The 22,429-nt window shown below is 39.6% G+C and overlaps 2 protein-coding genes across 43 annotated transcripts in view; one reads left to right on the forward strand and one right to left on the reverse strand.

The window, feature by feature from the left end:
• The window catches only part of SKA2 (spindle and kinetochore associated complex subunit 2), a 52,015-nt gene extending 50,823 nt beyond the window's left edge, over nt 1–1,192 (reverse strand). The window contains 2 exon segments of the mRNA XM_069078014.1: nt 927–994; nt 997–1,192. Of these exon segments, the coding sequence (XP_068934115.1) occupies nt 927–994; nt 997–1,177 (249 nt within the window). The 5' untranslated portion in view covers nt 1,178–1,192.
• Nucleotides 1–21,704, forward strand: part of PRR11 (proline rich 11) — a 24,298-nt gene extending 2,594 nt beyond the window's left edge. The window contains exons 1-16 of one of the 42 annotated variants that reach the window (XM_069077993.1): nt 972–1,161; nt 1,247–1,334; nt 1,448–1,581; nt 2,224–2,303; nt 3,902–3,962; nt 4,429–4,511; nt 5,904–6,072; nt 10,046–10,222; nt 10,696–10,849; nt 11,072–11,194; nt 12,851–13,120; nt 15,905–16,003; nt 16,438–16,550; nt 17,760–17,819; nt 17,916–18,012; nt 20,049–21,704. In XM_069077993.1, coding sequence (XP_068934094.1) covers nt 10,062–10,222; nt 10,696–10,849; nt 11,072–11,194; nt 12,851–13,120; nt 15,905–16,003; nt 16,438–16,550; nt 17,760–17,819; nt 17,916–18,012; nt 20,049–20,111 — 1,140 coding nt within the window. In that variant the 5' untranslated portion in view covers nt 972–1,161; nt 1,247–1,334; nt 1,448–1,581; ... (3 more) ...; nt 5,904–6,072; nt 10,046–10,061 and the 3' untranslated portion in view covers nt 20,112–21,704. The other 41 variants (XM_069077988.1, XM_069077980.1, XM_069077979.1 and 38 more) reach the window with 41 other exon arrangements.
• Nucleotides 21,705–22,429: the final 725 nt, after the last annotated feature.

Below are 22,429 nucleotides of genomic sequence, written 5' to 3' on the forward strand. Positions count from 1 at the left end.
GAAAGAAATGGCCCTTAGCCCCCTCCAGCCCGCCTCAGCGACCTCCCCCTCCGCCCCAAAATCACCCCTCTCCTCGGCGAGAGTGGCTTCCAATACAGTCCCCTCCCTCCCACTCCTGGTGATGAATGAAATAGACCTACGGGCAACGAATGGTACGACCCGCCCCCCCCCCCCCCCCCCCCCCCCCCGGGGGGGGGGGGGGAAGGAGAGTACAGTCCACTTCCCGCCGTCCCGCACACGCCTCCTTCAGGCCCTCCTCCCCACGCGGGGCAGTATTCGTGAGAGGATCCAAGAGCTCTCCTCCCCCCCCCCCCCCCCCCCGGGGCCGCCCCCCCATCTTCCCTCCCTCCGCCCCTTCCAGGGGGGTGTGTGAACTGAGCAAACCGAACGGCCACGTTGGAAATGAATTGGCCTACCGGAGCCCCCCTGCGGGAGAATAAATGGTTCAACCCGAGAGACATTCAGTGCCCCCCCTCCTTTCCGGACCCCGATTCTTCCCAGTGCCCCCCACCCCCATAACATGTGAATGGACCAACCCCGCCCCTTTTCCAGGCACACGGAAACCGATCCATTCACACCTTCTAGGGGGAAACCCGGGACTCGGGCTGCACCATCTGCCCCTTCCGGGAGGGGAGGGAACGCTCGGGCTACACCATTCATGCACCCCATCTAGGGAGATGAATTCCACGGCCCCGAATCCTCGGCATCTCCCGCCATTTCCCTCCCGCGTTCCCCGGATGTAACTCGTTCCCCGCGGCGGTTAAACGGGCCCAGACCGTGGCGACTCCCTTCAGCTAGGGAGAAGCGGGGGAAAATCAAGTATCGGTGCAGCCGGAGTGGCCCAGAGTTCCCAGAGACTCTATCGTGCTTTCTCCTCCTCCTACTGAGAGGAGTGCACAAGTCCGTCTCCTTCGCTTTGAACTCACCATCACTTCCAGCTTAGTGACCGCCGCCTCCATGTTGAATAGTTGACATTCCTCAGGCGGCGACGGCGGCAGTGGTTAAGCCCTCGAACCCAAACGGTGCTAGCACAGAGCGTCCCCATTGGACAGCTGTCACTCATCGCGGCGCATCCATTGGCTTTCCCGCTTCTCCACCGCCCGCCCATTGGAGCCTGAGACCCTCCCTTCAGGATGAAACAGGCCCTCCTGTTGGGCGAAGGTACAAAACGCCGCATCGGGATTGGGTCCCTTCAGCATTTTTCCTATTGGTTGCTCCTACTTTTCTACTTTCAATTTTATTGCAGAGTTTTAGCAGAATCAAGCTTCTGAGTGGTGGACTTGGGAGAAGCGCCAACCAATCAAACAAAAGCTTCCATAAGCCGCTTTGTGAAGGTGGTGACACCCCCCTACTACCTTATTCGTACAAAAAGCGCCACTACTTCGATTGGCCAGGGGTCGGGATGCATTATCCAATCACGAAATATCTTCTCTTCTTTCCCCACCAGGAGGGTTAATGTAGTAGAAATGATGGCTCTGATTGGTCCGTCTATGCCAAGGGTTTAATTTTGAATTCTGCTATACGCTGCAACCAGAGAGGACATTGCCCAGACTCTATTTACCTCCCGGGGCTCTTATACTAGTAAGTGCAGGAAGACCTTCCCTTGTTTTTCCCGCGACCGAGATACTTGGTGCTGCTTTGCGTCTTTTCCCTGCTTGCAGAGGGAGACTAGCTTGGTTGGGAAGGAAGGGAGAGGGAGGGATGGATTTCGGGAGACGGAACTAGACAACATCAATAGGAGGATTTGTCTTTATCTTCTCTACTGACATCACTCCTCACAATACAAATTATCTGAGACTATTCAGTTTTCCTTTGCACATTCACGGCAAAATAAGGTACTTGTGTCGTATATATATATATATATATATATATATATATATATATACTTTGCTGTATCCTGTTCAATTTAAGCCAGAGCGGACGTATTGGGGGCCTCCAGGGTGCATACTGGGCGAGCTAAGGAAAAGACGGACACACCCGTGAGTTAGAGAACAATGCATCACAATATGAAAGATTAAATTAAATGTAACTGAAGGACAAAATTACTTGTAGGTTGTGAAAAGGGACTTTATCAGAGAAGTAATGGCATAAGCTTGGGAGGAGCGGGGAGCACAGCAAAAATAGTTTTAGTAAATTTTTTTGTTTGGATCCGACCTGTTATTTTATCCCTTTAGGGCACCGAAATTGCTTACAGCAATGCAAATGTGTAATTTGTATTTTTAGTTATATGGAGGCTGGGAGATTGTGACTTTCTTGTCCACAATAGCATAACCAGTATGTGTATGTTCGAGGTAAGACTCAAGGTAGGTTTTCTTAATTGAAAGGGGACCTTTTTCTGCCTTTCAATGATATTGGCAATGTATTGTATGATACACAGATTAGGTGGCTATATCTGTCTTAAAGCACTTTGGACTCTTTGCCTTTATCACATTTCACCTGTCACAGTTATTTATTCCTAATTTCCAGGGTGGCCTTCTTTGGGATCATACTGCTTCTCAGTGATAATCGAAATGTATCATATGATACAAAGATTTGGGTGCCTGTATCTCTGTTTCTTCTAGCACTTTAGACTCTTCCTTTTCCCTTATCACATTTCACCTGTCATATTTATTTATATGTCTTATCTATCTCTTCTTAGCTTCTGGAAGGCCTGTTGTGTTGTCTTGACCTTGACAGAAGTGCCTAACATAAAATCTTAGGTTTTTAATCTTGTGTAATGGACTCCTTTGGCACTTTGGTGAAGACTTATAGATACCTTGATTTGAAGGAAATGCTGAATTTCAACTAGTGGTTAAAGAAAATAAAGATGACATTTTCATAGATTCCCCCCAAATCTCTCTATGGACGGACCTCTTTAGTCATCTTTGGACCATTTGATAAAATGAGTACTTCCTCCACTATCCTAGATTATAATCTTTCTGATTTAGTACTGGGTAGAGTTACTTTGATTAATTGCCTACTATGGGCCAGGCACTGTGCTGAGTGCTAGCATGCAAAGCCAAAAATGAGCCTTTCTCCTCAAGGACATCATATCCTTTTAAAAAGGGAGGTACACAGGTTTCTAATTTAATTCTAAAAACATGAAAGACCCTACTGCTTGTAAAACATAGGTTAGAAACTAGGAGAGATGTAAAGTTTAGATAAAACCAGATGCCTTCTGCTACGATGGAAAGAACTCCATTAACCCTACTCTGACTATACATTCCTCCCTCTCCATTCTCAACCTAGTAGATAGAAATTTCAACTCTGCATTGCCCTCTGCTCTTCCATCCTTTGCCCTTTTTAAGCACAGCCTTAGATTACTCCCTCCCACCTTTTACCTCCTCTGCTCCTATTCACAGCTACTAAGTAAAACTGGAGAAAGTCCCACAAATTTGCTGAGAACTTTACAAATTTAAGTTATGGAGACTCAAGTGAACCTTTACTGCAACTAGGCTGTCCCTTTACTCCTCTCTAATTGATTCATTATCTCACTCCCTCAGAAGCTATTCTAAACCTCTTCTCTTCTCAAATCCTCAAAGCCTTTTCCTCCCTCACTTTCTCTTCCTTTTGGCCTCTGTGACAATGAGGTAACTCTTTTCCTTGACTAAGTCATGTGCATTTGATCCCATCCCCTGCCATCTTCTCCAGCAGATTACATCCTTAATTATCCCCTCTCCAACTGATTCCCTCACCATTGCCCTCAAACATACCCAATAGTTTAAAAAAAAACTTTCCTATCATTAAAAAAAACTTTTATTAGACTTTTTATTATTACTTATTTTTATTATTTATTTATTTATTAAAAACTTTTTATTAGACCTTTATTGTTCGCTCATTTCAGTTTTGTCCAATTCTTTGTGACCCCATTTGGAATTTTCTTGGCAGAAATACTAGAGTGGGTTGCCATTTCCTTTTCCAGCTCATTTTACAGAGGAAACTGAAGCAAATAGGACTAAGTGACTTGCCCAGTCACATAACTAGTAAGTATCTGAGGCTGGATTTGAACTCAGGTATTCCTGACTCCAGCTATTCTATCCACTATAGCACCTCATTGCCTTTGTTAGGCCTTATTACCATCCCCTAAAGCAGTCATCCTTTATCTCTCCTCCCTTTCTTGGCCAAACTTCTCAAAAAAGTTGTCTGTCCTCCCTTCCTCCACTTCCTCTCTTCTCACTCTTCAGCCTTTTGCAATCTTTTGCAATCTTGGCTTTCAACCTCATCACTCAACTGAAATTGTTCTCTTCAAAGTTACCAGTGTTATCTTAATTGATCATTCTGATGGTCTCTCCTTAGTCTGAATCCTTCTCAACCTATCTGCTGCATTTGACTCTGGGGCCCACTCTCAGCTCTGGGTTTTGTGACACTACTCTCTTCTGATTTGCTTTTTGTCTGTCTGACCACTACTTGGTCTCCATTGTTGGATCATCCTCCACACCACATCCTTAGGTGAGAAGTGACATCTAAACTGTGCTTTGAAGAACATGAGAGATTCTGTGAAGGAGAGGTAATAAAGGGGTACATCCCAAATGGTGAGTACTATTTTGTAGAGGAATGAGGTGGGAGATGAAATGTCAGGTACAGGGAACAGCTAGCAGGCCATAGCACCAGTTACCTCTAACCCATCAAATGAGCCTCAATATTGAATTATATATGCCTTTTTTAGGAAGTTGCACTGAGGATTTATAAAAATTGCCAACCTTGGGGCGGCTAGGTGGCACAGTGAATAGAACATCTGCCCTGGAGTCAGGAGGACCTGAGTTCAAATCCGCCTCAGACACTTAACACGTACTAGCCATGCGACCTTAGGCAAGTCACTTAACCCCAATTGCCCAGCCTTTCCCCCACCAAAAAGAAAAAAAAATTGCCACCTTTTCCCTGTCCTCCTAGGTCACTTTTAACTGGTATGGTTCCTGGTTTAAATAATTACATTGTAGCATCAGAAATAATCCAAAATAAAAGACACTCACAATTCACATTTTCAGCATAATTTCACATGTTTTATGGAAGAAAAAAGTACTCTTGAAAGTCATGAAACAATGAGTTTCCATCCCAGGTTAGTGATTCGGATCCCACCTGACCTATGAGTAGGATTCATATCTGTCATGGGTTCATGAAATGATTTTAGAAAAGATGGCAATTGTAAATATTTAATGCTTCTGGAAAAATATGCTCCTTGAGTATGAAGGTTACTCTGCAAAATTTCTAGTTATACTAAGGACATAATAGAGTAGCTGGGTTTGTTTGTTTTTGGGACTTGGTTTCCCTATCTCATTGAAGACAGAAGTGCACAGGCTACATTCTTTACTAATCAGAATGGAAGCTTTGACCTGTACCGTTTACTACCCCCTCAGGCAGCCTGGTGACCACTTCCCACCCAACTTGGTGACCCCAACCACCCAACCCCATGCCAATGAAATTACAGGTTCTATTATTATCTTTATTACTAATAACTAGTAATACTATAATTATTAATAACTAATTTTTTTGGATAGTAATCAGTTGAGTGAAATGCCCAGGGTTCACACAGCTAGTTAAGCGTCTGAGGAGGGATTTGAGCTCAGGTCCTCCTGACTCCAGGGTTGGTGTGCTATCCCCTGCTCCTCATAACTATAGTATTTTTTAAAGTGGGATAATGCTTTCTATCCTGATAAAGAGGTTACAGTGTTTTGATGGGAAGAATACTTGGACTTTCTTTCTAATATAGATTCAACCACTACTTAGCCATGGGCTTTGGGCAAATCACTTAACCACTCTATCTCTCACTGTTCTTATATATAAAATAAAGGCTTAGATTAGATCGAGTGTTCTTAACCTGAGGTCTATGAACTGTTTGTGTGTGTGTGTGTATATACATGTATATGTTTGATAACAGTATTTTGATGTAATTGTTTTCCTTTATAATCCCTATGTGTTTTTAAAAGCATTATTCTGAGAAGGGGTCCATAGGATTCATCCGCCTTCCAAAAGAAAGGAGTCCATGTCACAAAAACCTGGGATTAGCTGATCTCTTTTAGTTCTCAAATTATTTCATCCCATATCTGAAAACACTCTCCCAATTCCCTGTATGTACTCAGTGAGACCATAAGTAAGGTGGGTTTAAACAGCTTCCAAAGGTTTTCTTTTAGAAACATGAATAAAAGTACTTTGTAATTCACAAACTAGGAATGGCATATATTCAGATAGATTAATGAAGGTATATAGTCATGTTTTCATTATAGGCAAATGACAATAAGCACCTACACCAAGTTAGATACTGTGCTGTCTTGGGAATACAAATACAAAAGTTAAATAGTCCCTGCCCTCAAGTAACTTACATTCTACTGTGTGAAAAAGATTTAACATTTTATTTTTTCCCAATTACATGTAAAACATTTTCAACATTTGTGGGTTTTTTTTATTTTGAGCTCCAAATTCTTTGCCTCTCTTTAAGAAGGCAAGCAATTTGATATAGGTTTACCGTATGAAAAATGAAACAGTATCTTATAGACTACTCTGTTACAAATCACTTGAAACATCTTCCCTTTCCTCTTTCCAGGATTTCATTGATTTAGGTACAGGTTCCCCGACCCCTAGCTTAGAGAGAATTTCCCTCATATTATTTTCCTATCAGGAAAGATGGGCTGAGTCTTAGAGAGTTTACCTGGGGAGGTAGGCCTTGGACCTTTGTTTTTGGAAGCCTACTTTCTATATCTTATGCCACCACTGCCGTTTGATATTTGTAAGGAAGTAAAACAGAGCTTCTCCAGAACAATTTATGTAATAACAACAATATTGTTATGGAGAATCAACTCTGAAAGCTTTATTAGGAATTTGGTCAATTACCAACTAAGATTCTGAGGATTCGTGATAAAATAGCCTACCTACCTCCTAATAGAGAGGTGATAGACTCAGAATGCAGATTGAGACATTTTTTGGGACAAGGCTCAGTGAGGGAATTTGTTTTGCTTTACTACATGTTTGTAACAGGGGATTTTGTTGTTTCTTGCTTTCTCAGTGGGGATGGGGGAATGTAGTAGGAGGGAGAGTAGGCAGATCTTCATTAGAAAATAAATATTTAAAAAAAATCACAACTCACAAAAGAATTAATATAGCTACAAAAGATAACATGGATCATATTGTGGTAAAAAGAGCCTTGGATTTAGAACCATGGAAGAGGGCTCTGCTACTAATTTACTTGCTAAATTTTTGGCAATTCCCTTTCCCCCAGGGTCTGCTCTGGATTGTAAAATAGGGGGAGGGGAGTTGTCTAGTTGACCTCTTTAGTCCCTTCCAACTCTAAATCTATGTTCCTAAGGAAAAAAAAGAAGATAATAGCTAGTTTCATTTAAATTACTTTAGGTCTTTCCATCTTAAAATCACCTCCACCCTGATCAACACTATTCCCCCCACCCCATGACACTTGTTCAGTGTAAGTCCTTTAGGTATTTCAAGGCAGGCCACTAAATAATGCTGCCTGGGTAAATCGAGGTGTGTAACTCAGACACAGCATGTTTCTCTTAAGAAAACCTAACCAGAGGTTGCAGTGAGTAAACCACCGGCCCAGGAGTCAGGAGGACCCAAGTTCAGTTCTGGCCTCAGACACTTAGCACCCACACACAAAAAACTAGCTGTGTAACCTTGGGCAAGTTACTTAACCCCAATTGCCCTCCAAAAGGCAAAAAAAAAGAAAACCTAACCAGTCAGAATGATATTGCCCTGTTCTATTCCAGCTGGATTATATATATATATATATATATCTTAAAAAGAGTTTTTAAAAATGAACAATAACAACAACAACAAACCCTGAACAAAATGAGGAAATATTACTCCAGGAAAAAAGAGTTTATGTGTGGGGGTGGAGGGTGGGGAAGGAAGGTGGGAAATTGTCACATCTGTTCTTGTACTTATAACCTGCCAAAGGGTATTCATAATCACCTCCAAGCTTCAAGTTTTTCTCTATGCTTGAAGATGAGAGTGAATTCAAACACCACTTTCCAGTACATCTTTCAGGGCTCCAAGAATAAAACAGGGTGGGTCATTTCTATTTTAAGCCTGACCCTCCGTTGTCTAGCAAAGTGCTGATAAGCAGGCCTCCCTCTCTCTCCCCTCCTCCCCCTACCCCAGTAGTAGCTGTTGATGCCTAACCCCACTTCACTGCCACATTGCTGCCTTTGGCACCTGCCTTCTCCCTGGTTTCCCAACCCTGGCAGAGAGCTGTGAGAGCCAGAAGACAGCTGAAAGGAGAACCAAGTATAGAGGTGCATACCAAGTGCCTGGAGTCCCCCAATGAACAAAGGCAGAATGAAAGTATGTAGTCTAACAGCAGGTTGTTCCAATTCTAACACAAGTGTGGAGGGAAGGAGTCCAGGGTTGTGGTCAAAAAGGAGGGGATGGCAAGGTTGTTTCTAGTTCTGCTACTCACTTGTTCATATACTCAAGTGACTTTTCTCCTTATCTTAGGTTTGCCTTGTTATTAGAAGATAAGTAGTTAATAATAACAAGAATAACAGTCTAAAATTTGCAAAGTACTTGTGACAAAACCCAGCAAAACTCTTTGGGGGTTTAAGATCACAACAGCTAGCATTTATGTAGTTTGGTAGAGCATTTTATATATCTTATCTCATTTGATCTTCACAACAACCCTGTGAGGTAGCTGCCATTATTATCCTCAATTTATAACTGAGAACTGAGACTAAAAGAGAATAAGTGATTTGTCCACGATGTGTCTGAGGTAGGATTTGAACTCAGGTCTATTCTAACTCCAAGTACCTGCTATAACTATTATTCCAACTAGCAGTTCTTGAAGGGTACTTTTGCAGTAGTAAGTTTAAATCTCTTGAGTAAGTTTCCTGTGTGTCAACCCAGGAATTTTCTAAGAATTATGTTGTTTTAAAAATATTTTAAAATAAATTTATTCAAAACTTTGGGAAGATGCTGAGTCTCGGATGGGGGATGATTCAACTCTTTGCCTGATTCCAAATTAGAATTTTACCTTACAAAGTGGCGATTAATAAACATAAAATTAATAAGCCTTTCTCTACACATGGACCATAACCCAAGTGTTGTCATTTTCGTCACTTATGGAAAGGATAGTCTTGAATGAATGAAGATTTATTAAGTACTTAGGTGCAGCCAGGTGGCACAGTGGATTGAGGGCTGGGCCTGGAGTCAGGAAGACATCTTCTTGAGTTCAAATCTGGCCTCACATACTTCCTAGCTGTGTGACCCTGTACAAATCACTTAACCCTGCTTGCCTCAGTTTCCTCATCTGTAAAATGAGCTGGAGAAGGAAATAGTAAACTACTCCAGTAGCTTTGCCAAGTAAGCCCTCCAAATGGAGTCATAAAGAGTCAGACACAACTGAACAACAACACAAATACATTTGGGATACAAATACAAAAACTATGACAGTCTGGCCCTGGAGGAGCTTACATTCTAATACATGTATAGAGGAGGGTTGACCCTGAAGGATATTTTCGTTTGGAAAGTTACAAAGCTGATGAGTAGAGCTATAGAGGAATAGATTGACATACTCTTTCCTAAGCAATGACAAAGTTGGTTTGATTATGATTCCAGAGCTGGAAAGAGAGAATATGGTGCACAGAAAATCCTGGCAGGTTTTTGGTTTTTTTTTTTTTTGCTTTTTTGGAGGGCAATTGGGGTTAAGTGACTTGCCATGGTCACATGGCTAGTTTTTGTGTTAAGTGTCTGACGCCGGATTTGAATTCAGGTCTTCCTAACTCCTTTCTAACTCCAGGGCTGGTGCTCTATTCACTGCTCCACCTAACTGCCCCTACATCCTGTCAGTTTTAAGTCCAGGGACTGAAGGGAAGTGTGGCTAGAGCCAGTCCTGGATGTGGTGAACAAATGAGACAATCAGTCAAGACTGACAGAGGAGGTTTAGAGTAGGAATTCTGGGCATGAAAGACTTAAGTCCTTTGGGACCTAAAGGCACAGGGGGAGAAGTCCACTTGGAGAAGTAAATAAAAGCTACATAAGCAAGATTAGAGACCAAAAAACCCAAGACTTTCCTCCTTCTCCTTCCCCTTCCTCATTAACCAAGGGTTTAAATTTTTGTCTACAGTTTCTCCACAGAAAAAATGACCAAGCACAAATACCTGGGAAGAAGGAAGTTGAGAGCCAGAAACAAAATGTTCATCAAAAAAAAAAAAGCTAGTCCCTCTGATCCCATTCCAGCTGTTCTTCCTCCCTCCCTTCATTCCTCTGCCACTTTATCTCCAACTCTATCTGCACCTGAAAGGTAAGCCCTGGTGCAGTTCAGAGGAAATTGTATGTATTTAGTTAGAATTTTGTTTTACTTAGAATGGCCAAAGTTCAGGGCTTTCAGTCTAACTGAGCTAGTCAATGAGATTGAATAAATCACCTTGGGGAGTGGGGAGGAGCAGAGTGAGAGAGAATAAAATTAACATCTATGTGATAGGAGAAAAGGATAAATTCTCAGCTTGAAGGCAATTTTGGGAGGGATGGGTGAGCCTCCTAAAAAGAATTACATCTCTCTTCTCGTCCTCCCCACCATACCCCATCCCCTTTAGACAGCCTCTGTGCCTATTCCACTGCCAATGTGCAGATAGTAGTATCTGTCTTTTTACCAGTAGAAGAAGGGCCCAGGGCTGGCACTCTGCATCCAGCACTCATGCTGTATGATGTGGCTCCCTTAGCTTAGGGAGCAATTCTGGCAGAATAGCTTTGGGTTTCTTTTTTTTTCCCCTACAGAGTAATAGATGCCCCTCTCACAAACGCATGTTGTGGCCAAAGTTATCCAAATTTAGCCTGGAGCAAAACATTTTCCAGCATGAAGAATCTAATGAAATGTCTAAGAAAGAGAGTGTGGTCTTTCTATTGGTGTTGCCAGAGCAGTATTACACAGGTATGATTTTGACTAATTCCTAGTTTTCCCTATATGTGTATATTCAGGTAAAATGATCCTCTGAGATCTTAATCATATGAGATCACAATATGGACTGTGAAGTTTTGGGGGCTTTCAGTTGTAGGATAACATTTGGTATGTTAGACTATTGCCTCTTTTTACTTTTGGCTGCATCCTTCTTCATGCCCCTAGGATTCAGACTTGTTTCTTTCTGGGCTTTAGAAATTAAAGATGTTGAAAGACTTCCTATTTCCATCCCGTATCTACTTCCGGGAACTCAGCCTGATCAGACAGCAAGTTGACAAGCTGGAAAACGAATTCTACAAGCTCCAGGAAGCACTGAAGGTCAGTAACAAGGCTTATATCTACGACAAAATTTCTGCCTGTTGTTTGCAGAATTAGAGCTATTGTCTCTTCCGGATCTTAGGTAATGGAAAATATCAATACATAGATAGCTATCCTCACAGAAGATACTATATTCAGAATAAGTAATTTAGTTCAATTCTCGTCTTTTTAAAATTTATTAAATATTTGTTTTTTTCCTCTAACCCTCCCCCATTGGAAGAAAAAAGAAAAACAAAAATAGACCCCTTGTAATCCATACGCATAGTCAAACAGTACAAAGTTCAATATTGGCAATGCCCCAAATTGTGTCTACTTAGGCTATCCTTTCTCTGTCAGGAGGTGGACTGTATCCTTTTATCCTCAGTCCTCTAGAATCATGGTTGGCCATGGCATTGATCAAAGTCCTTAAGGCTTGCAAATCAATTTCCATCCTTCTATAATTTCCCACTCATAGCTATGCCTATTGACAGTTTTGTCTAATGACTGGGCAGTGACTCAATGAGGCATTTGGACAATCACTCCATATGTAATCTATTTCCGAGCAGGTAAGACTAAACTCTCCTGCTGAAAGGGAAGCAGTATGACTAATCTCAGTCAGCCAAGAACCACGTTTATTAAGTGCCTACTGTGTTTGAGGAAATGTGTTTTACCATCACTCACTGGACTGATGAGAGTTCTGAAGCCTCTTCATATTATTTGCCTTTACATGTAAAGTGTTCTCCTGGTCCTGCTCATTTTCCTTTGTCCTAATTCATACAGCTTCCGCAGTTTTTCTGAATTCTTCATGTTCAACAACACCTACAGGACAATAATGTTCTATTTCATTCATATTCCATAATTTGTTCAGCCATTCCCCAGTTGATGGTGCTGACTCTCCTTACTGTTCTGTCTCACAAAAAGTGTTGCTATGGATATTTTCTGCATATTGGGACCACCTGTCTTCATACCCTCCTAAAAATACTGTTTTGTGACTTTTTTCCTCTCAAGCCTGCCCTTGATTTTCATTTTAACTTGATTTCATGCATAAACAAATTACAGGAGAAGGAGAGAGTTCTAGAAAGTGCTATAGTCTAGGATTGCCTCTGGACCTCAAGCCCCAGTCAGACACAGTCCTGGTCTCAATGTCAGTCTGACAAACAAATGATATGTACTCACTGACCTGAGGGAAGCCTCTGCTGTGCTACCACAGTTCCCAGAATTTTTAACTGGAACTAAATCTCTAAAATGAAGGGGTGGGACCAGAGGATGTCTAGGCTTCCCTTTCTGCTCTAACATTCTCTGGTTCTCTAACAATGGGTCACCATGACATCTTTTGGAAATCATTCCCTGGCTCTTCATGTACTTTGTCCCACCCACCCTGGTTAAAATTTTATTATAGTTAAATTATTAGCTTCACTTGGACATTTAACCATCTCAGCACTAGATCCATAATTAATAAGATAAGCTGTGTCTGCTAGTAACCATTCTTAAAACTTAAATCAAAGTCTCTGACTAGGCCAATCTGCCATTCACTTGCTAAATAAAATGAGATAATATTTATAAAGCACTTCACACAGAGCCTGACATATCATAAGTGCTATGTTAATTCTAACTATTGTTATTATCATTATTATTAAATTTAATCTCTCCTTTTTTTTTTTTTTTCACATCTCTCAGACCTCTGCCTCACAGCATTCTTCTTGCCCGGATTGCCATATGACATGTCACTTGAAAACTCAGCTTCCAGAGGACCTGGATCAAGCTGAAACCACTATTAGAGAATTAGCATGCATACTCCCACCTGTGACACAGCATCCTATGGTTCCACTTCCTCCTCCTCCTCCTCCACCCCCTCCACCACCTCCACCACCTCCACCACCTCTGCCTCTTCTACTCTGCTCGACATCTTTGTTGCTCAAAAAAACCAATAGTACCAAAACACTTCAGGTAGGAGGCAATGACAGTGATTTCTGTTTTTCCCAGCAGTGGTTACTGATGTGATTAATGCTAGTTGTTTTGGGCTGTGTCACAAAGGAGAGCACCTTTTGAGGGGAAACTTACTTCTGGCTCAAGGTTCTCTAGCTTTTTGAATTCAGGAACTTGATTTTTTCAGCATCTGTTTAGAGATGATCACACCCTGGAAATTTGATCCACATGTTTCTTGCCTTTATAAACAAAAATGCCAATTTATTTGTCTACTTGGAGAAACAGAACTGCAGAATTGAATGGAATAATTCTTTGGTTGGTCACTACATTCTCTCCCCAGGAGAAAAGCCTATTTAAGAACCAAATTCAGATCAGACCTTTGCCAGGTGAGAATAAAGAGAGCTGGATGAAAAAAGTTGTCAAGGGATAAGTGTTGTCAAGCTATGATAATGTGATATGCTCTCTTTCACTGTAGTAACATAACTATCCAACCAAATAAAATGTTTGGAGATAACATGGCGTAGTATAACTATCACTATATTGGAAATTCAATGTTCATGATTAGAAATGAGTTCTAGTTCTGGTTCTGTCATTTGTGGCCTAAAACAACTTAGCCTTTTTCTGCCTCAGTTTCCTCATTTATTAAAAAACAATATCTGCTTTGTTTACCTTTCAGGGTTATATTGATCAAATGAGATAATTTATGTGAGAAATCTTTATAAACTTGTTAATGTTTTATTGACACTTAAAAAATTGTTTTTTGTTATTCTCCAGTATACTCTTCACCCTCAAAGAAACTCTCTATCATAAAAAGGAAAAACAGTTATAAGACATTCATTTTGTTCTTCACTTTTTTTTGGCAATCTATACAACATTCCACATCTGTAATCCTAGCTCTCTACAGAGAGGAAGGAATTGTGTGAAAATCCTCTTTTATGGGCTATAGAAATTCAGGTATTATCTGCTAGAATGTAATCTCCTTAAGTCAGGGGCTGTATCCTCCTGATTTTTGTGTGCCCACAGAACTTAGCACAGTGCTTGTACAGTAGAAAGAACACCAAGTCAGTAGTCAAAGGGCCTGGGTTCAAATCTTACTTCTGATGGTTACTAATAGGTATAACTGTGGGAGAGTCACTTAACTTCTCTGGCCTCAGTTTACTCATTTGTAAAATGAGGAGATCGAACTAGATAGTCTCTAATGTCCCTTGTAGCTCTAAGTTTGTGATCATTTGATTGGATGCCCTTTTAAAGTTTTGCCCAGTGGTGACCCCAATGGACTCAAGCTAATTCTGCAACTTCTATAATCTAGCGAATTATGGGTTAAATGGTTTGGGGTTAATAGCCATGGAACAGAGCCATAATTTGTAACTTTGATTCCTTAGGAAAATTCATTCTGAGTTTGAAACACTTCTGAAACACATCACCTTTTTGGGGCTTCCTAGCTTCTTGTTTAAGTAAACAGTGAGGGGAGATAACAGCAAAGTCTATAAAGACAGAAACTATTTTTCTTCTAGCTTTTGTTCCAGGATATTTCTTTCCACTCTCTATTTTCTAATTATGTGGCTGTATTATGGGACTGAAATAGAATTTCCTTGATTTTTTTTCCCTCCTTTCCTCCTTCCCCCTTCTCTTTCTGTCTCTCTTTCGACCTCTCTCCCTCCCTCCTTTTCCATCTCTGTTTCTGTCTGTCCCTTTCTCTCTGTCTCTCTCCCTCTCTCTCTTTGCTTCTGTCTCTCTTCTCTTCTTTCTCTCTCTTTTCCCCTTACCCCCTTTCCTCTTCTCCCTCTCTGTCTCCTCATTCCCCCTTTCCCACCCCTTTCTCTTCCTCTCTTTCTTTCCTCCTCTCTGTATCTGTCTCTCTCCCTTTCCCCTTCTCCTCTGTCTCTTTCTATTTGCCCCCTCTTCCTCTCCTTCCCCCCTTTTTTCTGTCTCTCTTCCCCTCTTCTTCTTTCTGTCTGACTCCAATTCACTCCTTATCCCATATCTTTCTCTTTGTTTCTATCCATTTCACCTTCTCCTCCCCCTCTCTGTCTCTCTTCCCCTTCTCTCTCTCCCCACTTTCCCTCTCTCTCTCCATTTTCTTCCCTTCTCTCTCCCCTACCTCTGTATCTTTTTCCTGCCTCTCTCCCTCCTTCTCCCTCTTTGTCTCTCTCTTCCTCCTCTTCTTTCTCTCACTGTCTTTCCACTTCTCCCCATCTCCCCTCTCTATCTTCCTCTCCCTCCCATCCCCTCTCTTCCTCTTTCTCTTTCTGTGTCTTTGTGTCTTTCTCTTTCTCACCACTGCTCAATGATCCCTATTCAATCTGCCACTTCCTAATTGCAAAGGTTCTTGGTTTACTGTGACCCCAGAGGCTTCTCTGGATCAAATGTAGCACATTAGACTGTATGTGACCTAGATGTACATCTTCTTGCTTATCATTGTTGTTTACAGTGTCCTATAGAGACAATACAAGCAGTTTCCTAGATAATTGAGGCAAAACCCCAAATTTGATTGGGATGATCAAAGTGATGGCTCTAGCCTCCAGCTAGTTTTGTTCTTGTGACTGCTGAGGAAATAGCCTATGCATTCTGTCTACCATTTGAGCCTTGGAATCAGAGCAATACCTGTTCAAATGCCTTACTGTCATTTACTTTGGAACCAAGTCAAGTGAACATCTCATTTTTGGTTAAGAAGCTACTTTTGAAAAAACTCTTAGAATAAACATGAACTCCTGCTTCCATCTTGCTACTTGTAACACAGCCCTAAAAAACCAGCTGCATATGGCTTTTACTTATGTTTGGCAAATCAGACCTTTGTGTTTTTAGGCTGAACCATTAAAACAAGATATGCCCATGCATATAACTGTTAAAGATCTGCTCACTGTGAAGTTAAAGAAGACACAGAGTTCTACCAGTACGAGTAAGGTAAAGTAGCTGGGACCATGTACACCATACCCTCCTGCATGCTCGAGGACACACACATACACACACACAGAGTTTCTGCTGTCAATACAGCTGTCACTGGATTAAAAATCAACCAACTTTTCCTTATTCATTGAGGCATTAAGGGGAAAGTATTTTGTGCTTTATCTCAGTAGTCTGAATCTCTTCATAGAAACTACTTAGTTGCCATAGTAACTTAAGGTACAATTTTATCCACCAAGCATTAGATCGATTATGCTGGAATGTCCAAAGATGCACTGCTGTACATTCAGACATGGGGTAAAAACTGATTAGTGAGGTAATTGATGCATGTCATACAGAAAAGACCTACAATAATAATTTTGTTTTGATATATTTAAAATTAGCAAGATTATCTTTCAAAATGTTGATGCTTCTTTTAATTTTTACACTTGAAGATTCTGTCATCACCACAGGAACGAAAGCCACTGGTCACAGTCTCAGATCTTCAGAGTATCTCCCTGAAACCTCAGTCCAGATTTCCATCAACTCATGTCACAAATGTGGCATTGTAAGCACCTGGGCAATTTTATACTGTTATTTTTTTTTCTTATCAATGACTTCTTTGGGATATAATCTTAGTAATGGAATCTCAGGTTCAAAGGATATGAACATTTTAATCACTTGATTTGCTTATCCAAAATTGCTTTCCAAAATGGTTGTACTACTTCACAGCTCCACCAATAATGTATTAGTATGCCTTTCTTTCCACAACCCCTCCAACATTGACTATTGCCATTTTTTTTGCCAGTTTGACATTTTTTGCCAATTTGTGGAGTGTGTGGTGAAACCTCAGGGTTGTTTTGATTTGCATTTCTTTTGTTATTAGTGATTTGGAATATTTGCTTCCTGTAGTTGTGAATATTTTACAATGCTTTTGAGAACTCTTTGTTTATATCCTTTGACCATTTATCGATTGGGAAATTGTTATTAGTTTCATATGTGTTTAATTGTTTACATATCTTGGATACCAAACCCTTATCAAAGAAACTTGATACAAAGATGTTTCCCATTTGACTGCTTCCCTTCTTATCATATATGCATCAATATTGTCTGTGTAGAAGCTTTTCAGTTTCAGGGCCTCAAAGTTAACTGTTTTATCTCTTGTAATTGCCTCTATCTCTTGTTTGGTTAAGAAAATATCCTTACCTGGGCAGCTAGGTAGCTCAGTGAGCAGAGCACCAGCCCTGGAGTCAGGAGGACCTGAGTTCAAATTCAGCCTCAGACACTTAACACTTAATAGCCGTGTGACCTTGGGCAAGTCACTTAACCCCAATTGCCCTGCCTTCCCCCCTTCAAAAAGCCAAAAAAAAGGGAAAATTAAATGAACAAGATTAAATTGTAACTGAAAAGAAAATTAAAAGAAGTAAAAGGGAAAAAAAGCAAAAAAAAAAAAGAATATATCCTTACCCATAGTTGTAAGAGATATGTATATGACCTGTTTCTCTTCTAAATTTTTTATAGTATGATCTTTAATATTAAGGTCATATATCCATTTAGAATGTATCATGGTATTATTGTGTTGTAAGGTGCTGGTCTAAGCCTAATTTCTGTCAGACTGCTTTCCGGTTTTTCCAGCAAACTGTTTATTTTTTAATGTAACAAAAAGCACCGCACTTTTGAAAAAGTTGTTCTACAAAGGGTGGAGTAAAACAGTATTTTCTTTAGAAAAGAGGATACAACTTACCAGACACTAACCACAAGACTTTAATTTTATCAGCACTCCCAGAAAAGGCCAAATGGATCTGAGGAAACTTCTTAGAAAAGTCAACATAGATAGGTAACACACTTCACGATTTCTTTGTGCTTTTTAAATACATGTGAAAAGCTGGTTAAAAAAATAGCCTTTAATATTTTCAATGTCTTACCTTTTCAGGAGCCCAGGAGGTACCCCTCTCATCAATAAAGAAAATATGGAAAATGGAACAGGATTGACCCCAATAATGACCAAGGCCTTGCGGCAGAAGTTTCAGGCAAGCTTTTGGAAATGTTCATTCCTTCCCCTTTTCTGTTAAACTCATTTACTTAGATTTATAATCCACTGGGCATTTTCCAAACCATGCCTTTGCCAATCTCTAGGCTGCTATGTAAGACTTTCATGACATTAGATGGTCACTAAGAAGGAGTTACACAATAAATACTCAGTAAAACCTATTGATAAAATAACCCTTCCCCCCACCAAAAAGAAAGAAATTTAGGAGAGTAGGAATAAAACAATGTAAACATTCATTTTAGTAAATGCTCATGATGTGCCTGTTGTGAGTGCTAGACTCCTAGAAAAGAAGATCTAATTTCAGTTCCTGCCTCTGACACTTAATAGTTGTTAGTTATGTGCACATTGTCTACTATATTAGAAAGGTCCTTGAAGGTAATGACTGTTTTATGCTTTTTAAAAAAATCTCCCCAACCCTTAGCAACATGCCCCGCATACAGTAAACATTTAATAAATGCTTGTGGATTGACTGACTGTTATTAGATCTAAGATTGTACTAGGTTTTAGGGATACAGAGAACATAATGACACGGGCCTTGCTCTTAAGGACCTTACAGTATAAAGGGGGATTGTTGTTGTTTAGTCAAGTCTGACTCTTTGTGACCCCTTTGAGGTTTTCTTAGCAAAGATACTGGAGTGGTTTGCCATTGCCTTCTCCAAATCATTTTACAGATGAAGAAACTCAGACAAACGGAGTTATACATCTAGTAAGTGTATGAGACCAGATTTGAACTCAGGAAGGTGAGTCTTCTTGACTCTAGGCACTGACTCTATGCACTAAGCCACCTAGAGGTTCCTAAGGTAGGAGGAAGAGTGGACAAAAAACTTCAACCAGCATTTAGCAAATGCCTATTATCTACCTTGGCATGGGCAATACAAAGACAAAAAAAAAACACTAAACAGATCTTTGCCTTCGAGAAACTTACATGTACATAGAAAATAAAATACAAAATATGTACAAAATAATTTCCACAGGAATTTCATTAGCAGTTTGTTACAATGAAGACTGAAAAGTAGGAAGGAGGCTGAGAGAAGAGTACTCTAAGCAATCTGATGACGAAGAGATCATTTTTACCCAAGAAGGCTTAGGGAAGGTTAGAGAATGGAACAAACCATCCAAGTAAGATACAAATGATGTATAAATGTTTGTGCAAATACAGAGCATCTTAGTGCAGTTGTAAACTTTGGTAGCTTAAAACTTAAAATTGCACTGAGACTTTTAGGATATTCTTGAATCTATGATAGTCTTGATGCAAACAAAACAAATTGGTTTTAGAAAAACAGTAGTGGAGATGAGACCAGAGATATCCCAGAGATAAAGCATCTTCCCTTGTCTCTTAAAACAAACCTCATTTTCTAGAAATTTTCCATGAATGTGATCTTAGAAGTGAATCATAGTAGCTCTTTTCCCCAAAGGACTACTTTCATTTTATTAGATATATATGATAGATATACTATCTCTTTCACCTAAAATTGCTAAAAATTTATCACTTGTTCCAATCGTAAGAGTTAATCAGTTACATAGTAAACAAATACCAAGAAAAGAAGACTTTTTGAAGCTATGATATGATTATATAATGATTTTTTCAGATGGGATCAGTTAAATAGGATTTTAAAAATTTATCTTTTAGCCATTTAGTCTTTAGGAATGCAATAGCAGATTGTGATACAGCATGGTACAGTGGAAAGGTTTTGGAGGCAGATTGTCACCTGGAATCTTAGTTCTACTGGCTGTTTGATCTTGGGCAAGTTACTTCCCTTATCTGGGTCTTGGTTACTTGATCTGTAAAATCGTGGGGGTTGGACTTGATCTCTTAGAGCCTATCTAGCTCTAAATACTGTGACTTCTTGAGTTCTCAAAAATCCCCTTGTTGATCTTAAAAACTGCTGAACATGAGTGAATTCTGCTGTCAGCTGGATACATTTTTGGACACTCCTCCTTCCTTTAGCCCATTATTCTGTTTTATCTAGCAGCATAAATCAAATTCTCATTGGTACTTTGTTTTAATTTCCACAGCTGGCTCACCCAAAGAGCCCTTCCCAAGCTCCATTACCTTCTTCAAACAGCTTTGATGAATAAAATTGATGTCAATGATGGATCACGTTTGAAGATAAAATATTAAATAGATATGCTCAAAAGTTATTTTTTAGGATTTCAAAACTCCATAATTCATCCATTGTGTGTCTACACAGCAAAAAGTATAGATCTAAATATTGTTCTCTTGTTTCAGCTAGTAAATATGTCCAAATAGGATATTAGTTTTGTTTTGGTTTTCTTTTGCCTCTGGTTGTCTAGATGATCATGCTTAATTTAATCTGTCATATCCTTTCTCTAATTTGTCATGATAGGATATTTTGAGCGACTGACTTAGATCCCAGTCATTTTAAGAAGTCATTTGTAATTACTACATTTGCCATCCAACAAATAAGTAGATAATAGGGGTTGTAGCCCTATGTATCTTTATCCAAACAAGTAAGAGATAGGAGCCTGATGGCCTCAAAAAGTAGACCACACCTCTTCCTCTATCCTGTGTAGCCATTTCTAGTTCACCATCATGCCCTACTAGTTCATTTTCATATTCTGTATTCCAGAAGCCAAAGGGAAGTTTCATGGACAGCCCTGATAGGTACTATGCTTCTCCTACTATGTTTCCTCCCAAGGGCTCCATGAGTTGGCTCTGGCCACAAGGCCACCTCTCCTGTACTTCTAGCCACAGAGCAAAGGGAGCTGTCATTAAGCATAAAACCAGGTCTGACGCTGTTCAAGAAACTCTAAAAATGAGGACAGCAGTCAATGAATCAACGAGGACAGCAGGGATAGGAAGTACAAGGTCAAAAAACTAAAGTAAGCTTATTGTCTTTCTGGGAAAAACTGCAATATGAGACAAATATAGGATCCTTGGAAAGTTCCTAAGCCAAAAATCTAGTTTAGGGAGTTTCCTAAAATATCAAACCTTGCTTCAAGTACAATGGCCCTAGGAAATTCCCATCTGAGCTCCAAGGCTATCTGTTCAACCTGAATCCTTTCTTAGACAATCATATTTTTGAGATACACAAGTAGGTGTCTTAACACTCACAGTGTATAAATACAGAAGCAATGTAAGAGACACCTGCCAAAAATGAAGTGCATTATTAAAAAACAAAACCTGTTAGCTTTTCTTGTAAAAGTGTAGAACTAAAGAAATGCTCATGGAGGAGACAGTTCATTTCTTGTTACAGAATGGTGTTTTACAAGGCATAAATTAAAAGTTACAATAGCTCTACTATGTACTGTGTTCACTTTACAAATAACTTGATAATTCTCAAAGTATAAATACTGTTGTACCTCTTTGGTTGCCAAAAAATTGAAAAGGTTCTACAATAGGTATTCAGAGGGAAGGTTCTATAGGCATCTGATAACTATATAGATATATGCAAATACATGTATTTGTAAAGCTGCTATTGCCATCATACCAGTATTAAGAAATATTACATGCTCCCCAGGTTTACTTTTCAGCTTTTACTAAGCCCTTATCACAGTGTGCTTTGTATTTTTCATAATTCTGTAAACCTAGGGTTCCTTAAAACCACTATGTACTGTATGCTTTGTTATTAAAATTGAGTGATAACAAAATCAGGCCAACAATTCTGGGGATACTTAAATGCTTTTTAATAATAAAAATTTTATAATAAATTATGGACCTTTGGTTTTTACCTTATTTGACTTATATTGCACTCTGAGGATTCATGTTATAATTATGAGGAGTTAGTACACACTTTCAGGGCTTTAAACAAAACTGAAAGGATTATAGAGGTATTTGATATAAAAAAAAACATTAGTAATGTATATCATTAGGAAAATTTCCACATTGGTTAGGTAGTAATTGATATAGGACTAGCTGTTATTGGTAATAATTGGTATAGGATTGCTTTTAATTTTCTAAGATCACATTCAGCCTCCTGAATCCTCCTTGGGTACATTAAGGCAATTGGAAGTGTAATTATTAAAAATAAGTCAGTAATAATTTTTGCTACTTCATGTTGGAAACTAGTAAAATACTTTTATGTTGGTCTTTGCATAATATGTTGGTACTTAAAGTTGAGCACTTATATCTAATTCAATTCATGGTCTCCCACATAAGGAATGTTGAACAGTATCTCAACAGCCTAAATATATATTTTTAAAAATATGCTTTTATTTCATTAAATGTTTTCCAATTACATGTAAAGGATTTTTTAATATTTATTTTTTGAAAATTAAATTCCAAATTCTCTTCCTCCTGCCCCTCTTCCACACATTAAGAAGGCAAGCAATATATCAATTATACATGTGAAGTTATACAAAACATATTTCCATATTATGTTTGCAGTATGGAAATTACAATATGGTTTGCATATCCATGTTGCAAAAGGAAAGAC

Source organism: Petaurus breviceps, unplaced genomic scaffold (assembly GCF_028583685.1).
Source record: "Petaurus breviceps papuanus isolate PSGF00001 unplaced genomic scaffold, PetGlider_PUasm1.0 91023, whole genome shotgun sequence".
Lineage (NCBI taxonomy): Eukaryota > Metazoa > Chordata > Mammalia > Diprotodontia > Petauridae > Petaurus > Petaurus breviceps.